We start from the raw sequence: 6,000 nt of genomic DNA, 5'->3' as shown, positions 1-6,000 counted from the left end.
AAAGGAAACTAAAATGTGGTTATTGTTGAAAGTGTGCTAATATAGTGGAAGGGGACACAATAAATATTAAAAATGAATCTTGGCACACTGTATACTCAGTTGACGGTAACTGCGTATCCAATGGATTAGTGTATTATGTGCAATCTTGGGTTCCTGTTACGTTATCGAAAGGTAACATAATCAAACGATCAAAACTTCGAAATGGCAGCATTTCGAAGATTGCTTTGTGGGATCGCAGTACAGTGAGGATTGGAATATTTGCCCTTTCCTCACTGTAGTGCGATCTCGGGGTTAGAATATATATTTACTGAGGGGTGTGGGGGGGTACAGTACCCCACAATACAAGCTTCGAAATGCTGCCATTTCGACGTTTTGATCGATTATGTTATCTTTCGATAAGTTAATATGAACCCGTAATCTTTATGGCACATTCTATGGAGTTAAAACAGAACACCTGCTTCACAAAAGAATTTATGAATATTTAAATGATATCAAAAACAAGAATTTAAATACTGCTTTATATAGCCATGTTTTGAGTTGTTGTAATTATAAGTTGTTTCAATTTATTATATTGGAAATTGAGACAGTAAATTTAAGGGGAGTGGCTTGGGAAAAATTGACTATAAGGAAGTAATTTAGCAGCTTAGGTTAGATGCAAAATCATTCCCAGGCTTAAACGACACATCTATTTAAATATTTTAATAATGCGATCAGCAAAGTTATAAAATAATATTTTTAAAGGATTCTTACTTAAAAAAAATTTCATGCATTCTTAAATGTTTGATTTATTTATTTAATTGTTTATGAAACATTAAGCCGCAGTGGTACAGCTGTAGCATTGTTGCCCCACAGCAAGAGGTTCTCCTGTTTGATTTATGGCTGGAGTGCCTTCTGTGTGGAGTCTGCATGTCCTCACCGCGGTCGAGTGCCCTCCGAAAGATGTGCGTGAATGGGTGTGCCTTCGCTGAACGTTGGGCGTCGGGCTGGCAACTCGGCACCATAAAAAATCTACTGCCAATCATTAGCGGACCGGAGTTCCGCTGTGGCAACCCCTAACCGGGAAAAGCCGAAAAGACAAACATGGTTTTATATGTTTTATGTAGGTGTAATTAATAGTTAAGATACAATCTAGTAACAGTTTGTGATTGGTTGATTTGTAACGTGGTGGAAGGAAACAAATTATTTAAATTTTTTTTTTTTATTTTATTTAACATTTGTTGACCGGAAAAGTCCGACTAGGTTCCACAGAGCGGGGATAAATGCTCCAGCTGCATGTCTTTGGAATGTGGGAGGAAACCGGAGTACCCGGAGGAAACCCACGTGAACACAGGGAGAACATGGAAACTCCACACAGAAGGCACCCCAGCCGAGTTAAATGCTAAGTTGTATTATGTCTGTCTGTTTTGTCATTTTCAATACAGGCAGCTTTTTAGCTACCTTGCAATAAATATTATTGTAATTTATTATATCCTGCTGCTTTGAGTGCTGGTCCCTCTTTGGTTTCTTTCATTTGATTTGGTTTGGACCGTGCACCACAGTCCACCGTGCGTGCCTCGTTTTTTTGTTTTGATGAAATCTCATGGTTTGTTGACCCTTGGATGAAAACCCTAAGCTGATAGCAGCAAAAGTTTTTTTATAAATATTTTCACCTGAATTTTATTCTCCTGACTTATTTTTCACCAACTTTGAGTAGTGTTTTAAGAACACTGAAATATCAGTTATAACATTGCTTCAGGATATACAAATTCATACAGCCTGTTTATTTTTACCAAAGACAGATGAGACCATTTGATTTCTTGTTTCTATCAGTATGTTTTGGCAATACTTTTTAATTGTTATTTTCTTGGGAAATCTGTCTAGGTCCATTTAAGCTCCAGTCCACAAAAGCAGGTACATCTCCATTTGCTGGGTTTTTTTTGTTTGTTTTTTTTAACATTTTGCTTGAACACTCAGTTATCAAATACAGTCTGTCACAGACTTGTTGATAATAAGTTCCTATAAGTTGCTAAACTCTCTGAACTCTCTACGAGAATTTATAAAATTACTAAACTGTACGAGGCATAATGCCAGCTATCAGTATATCTCATTATACTTCTAACTGCTATTAAGTAAGGTAAGTCTTTCCATAAATGTAAGCTTAAAAATAGATCTGAAATTGGGACCTGATCAACATAAATGCAAATGACACAAAATAATCTAGATGTTGACTTATTTAAGTAGTCTACATTAATCTGAACCTAAGATCGTGTGACTAATGTGAAGTACCAGGCATCAAAAATCCATTAGTGCATTATTGGGCTAGTTGGTGGGAGTGAGCAAGGCATTGCAGACATTAGGAAGAGGCTAACAGGCGTTTTTACTTTACTATCTTCACCAACTACTACCACACTGTTTCACAAACGTTCTCACTTATCTCGAGTCCTTTTCAAGCCAGACTTGTTAAGTGATGCTAGTAGCATTTGAAGAAGGGAGATATGGGTTCCTTCAGAAAATGCTTGCATGCTCGTATGAATGCAGCTGTAGAGATAATGTCTTTGAAACATTGTTGTCTTGAGCTGTAACAGCATGGTTTCAGACAGTAGCTCATCATTAGAACATACAGGCAGACATTTACAAGTTATGTTCATTATTCATTTATTCTCATTTGAAATCTGCTTAAATTATTGTGACATCATAGATTGGTGTTATGTTAATTATTGTTTTACATCTGTTTGTGCTAAAATATTATTATAAAAATAATCACTGCATTGTTATTCATTATAAAAAAGCTTTTAAGGCACAAGGGCAAGTATCAAAACTGGAGTAGTGAGAAACAGGAATGAATATTATATTTTGGAGTATTCCCTTTGAATTGCTTTGTTTCTGTCAGTTTTTCGTAACTTCTCCTACATAACATAAACTAAACAGCCATTCAGACTGTAGTTTCTCTTTTTCTTTTTTCTCCTCCCTTTTCCCTTTTGTCTTTTCTCTCATTTCTCTCATTGTGTCTTCCTCATCTTTTTTTTCTTCTTTTCACATTTTCCGTATCTGTCCATTCTGTGGCTGCAGTCGATTCTGGGGCTGGAGTGCAGATGGACTGTCAAAGCATCCCCTTCCCTCTTCTCAGCCTCACTTAATCCCTGTTGCTCCTCCTCCTCCCCTCAAGGCTTTCAGGCGCTCTTACTCTCCCAGGTAACCAGCTACCTGCCTGACAAAAGTACCTGAGGTGTCACAGTGTTATCATTTCAAGAACAAGGAAGCATGAATGGCAAGCCTTAGCATTACAGCCTTCCAATGGCACCGTTTTAAGGTTTTGTTTTAAGAATGTAGTCATTGAATTCAGGCACACTGTAAGTTATTGTTGTACAAATATAGTAAATATGTGTTTCTCAAAGTGTACTTTTCTGAGTTTTCACATATTACTATTATATTTATTTTTGAGAGAAAACCATTAATTCAATTTGTGGTACATTGAACTTGTATTATTGGTTCAAGTAAAGCTGTTAGTAACATAGCTCAGTGTCACACTTTTTGTATTACACTTTGCATTTTGAATACAGTGTACTGTTTTCCAATATGCATTGCTTAATTTTTTCTGGATTGTAAGAGCTGTCAAAACAAAACATCTAATGTTGAGTTCCATTTTTAAGCAAATATAGAACAGTGAGCATTGCTTATTTCCAGTGTGTTAATATTGTTTGTTTGTTTGTTTACAACATATGAATACATGTTAAAGCCATTCAGATAGATAAGGGGCATAAGGCAGGAGACAGAGTTAGGCATGATGCCAGTCCATTGTAGGACATACGTATACTGCATGCTCATCTAGAGTCCATTTTAAGTTTTGCCAGGTCACTTGACTGCATGGAGCTTGAGAATATTATTTCTCCCTTCGTTTCATTTTTTTCTGTCCCACACCTTACTATTCTTTTCACAGGTTTGGAATTCTGAAAATTTAGAAAAATAAAAGAGACTTCCCTTTTAAACCTATTATTTCTGCAGGGTGTAAAACGGAAACCCTCACCATTTCTATTGACCATAAATTGAAGGGCATTTTGGAAATGCTGCTGTCATCTTTAAGATCATGGCATTTGTTGTAAGCATTATGAAATATTGACTTTAATTCAGAAATGATGCTGGTACTGCACAGATACAAAACCTTCAAAATCTTTCCATAAGAAATTAGATTGGAATAGATCTGAGACGTTATATTTCAAACACAGACACTGATTTTGGTATATCAACTTACAAGTATTGTACATGATGATAAATTTTTCATGTTTAAAAGGGAGTATTTCAAACAAAAGTCTGTAGCTATCAGGACACTGTCAGCTCCTGTCTTTGCAAATTGGTTACTTTGTAAGTGGAAAAATCATTACACATTTAACAGTAAATATAGTAAAAACGTTATTAAATATTTACCGTATGTGGGTGATTTTTTTATTTTTGGATTGGAGGAGTTGATATGTCAATATTTTCTTTAATTTTTTGGAAACTACCACTAATATTCTTAGATTTTCTTTTTCTACTGATGAGATAAATTATTTAGATGTTGTGAATTAAGAATTATAGTCTGGGTTGTTTCTAGTTGAAATTGTATAGATACCCAACTTTCAGTAACTTGCACCTGCACTGCACTATAGTAGTAACCATCATGGATGAAAAGAAACGTTATTAAAGGACAATTAGTACAAGCATCTAGGGTCATTTCTGATGATGACCAGTTTATGAACGAAGCTGAATAATTCATTTAAAAAAATGGATGATGTACTGTAATGATTTGTTGTGTGAGGTTGTATCAGTGTTTGTAGAAAATAGGAATGAAAGGTATACACCTATTTTATATAAATCTTTGACATCTAAGAAAGAAAGGTTTTCAAATAATTCAACAATGGACAGTGTTGATAAGACTGTAGTTCTCAGATTCTCCATTGACAGTAGAGATCTGACATTGTAAATCAGCTCTGTCACATTTTTAATATGACCAGTGTTTTTTTTTCCTGCAAAATAGGGTATTGAACTCAGATTAATGTACAAGGGTGGGCACAATAATAACGAACTTGAAATCAGTTAAAATACAAACATTAAGCATAGACCTTCTGGTATATGTGCATATGTATGTTCAAACTATGTAGATCTATTAATATGAATAAATGTGTTTCATTTGATAAAGTTGACAGAATTATTACTTGTGCGGTATGTTTATCCTGTCCTTTCTTTTATATAGGTAAGGCAGAAAATCCTCGTAGGCATAGTATTTTACCAACACGTATGCCATCAAACTGAAAGATTTTACTAATGATCTAGCAGTGAAGTCCTAGAGCCTTTTTAAGCCTTGCCATTCATGTCCCAGTTGTCAATGCCCACATATTAAAATGACTTTGGTATATGCCTGTGCCTTAGGGCATCTCCAAACTGCCCCTGTCCATAAGGGCCACAGGTGACAAGCGAGGGGTAAATTTGTGAATTCCCATCCATTGGTACAAATTGCATTTGAATAGACTTAAGGAAGGGCTCTGTTTCACATAAATGGGGATCCTGTTTCAGAGAAGGGGTAATCTCTGAGGCACATACCTGTCCCTCCAACATGTTTTATGTCACAGACAAGGTTTAGGTCCTTAGAGTGGGTAATTCTAGTGCTGTTTGTTTTGTGAATGTGTAGCAGTTCTATCAGGGCTGGATCAGAGAATGCCTTGTAGGTTAGGCATAGATTGCCTACGGTAGACTGTAGGCGACCGAGTACAGGGATAGGGCTTTGAGGTGGTCCGTGTAGGATATATTTACACCCTGTATTTTTAGTGAAGAACCTCTGTGTCACCTCCTCTAAAGGTGGAGCTGTCTCTGTTTGTAGGTTCATAGGTAGGTACTAGGCTATTAGCCCTAGGGCCTGTATAAGCCTAGCCAAAAAGGTACCCTGGCTTTCGCCACCCAAGAAAATTATTTTCTGTGCCCCTGTCGAGCAGAGCCACAGAAGTGATCCCTGGGGTGAATTTCCTATTTCCCATCCAATCATCAAGATTT

At 36.3% G+C, this 6,000-nt stretch overlaps 1 protein-coding gene across 1 annotated transcript in view; it reads left to right on the top strand.

The window, feature by feature from the left end:
- CLASP1 (cytoplasmic linker associated protein 1) overlaps positions 1 to 6,000 on the top strand; it is a 4,127,769-nt gene that overhangs the window by 3,434,880 nt on the left and 686,889 nt on the right. The window contains exon 34 of the mRNA XM_044073692.1: positions 3,049 to 3,171. Coding sequence (XP_043929627.1) covers positions 3,049 to 3,171 — 123 coding nt within the window. The remainder of the gene's footprint in view (positions 1 to 3,048; positions 3,172 to 6,000) is intronic.

This window comes from Protopterus annectens, chromosome 6.part0, assembly GCF_019279795.1.
Source record: "Protopterus annectens isolate FY-2018-M chromosome 6.part0, PAN1.0, whole genome shotgun sequence".
Classification (NCBI taxonomy): Eukaryota; Metazoa; Chordata; order Ceratodontiformes; family Protopteridae; genus Protopterus; species Protopterus annectens.
This window is presented reverse-complemented; position numbering and strand designations above follow the sequence as displayed.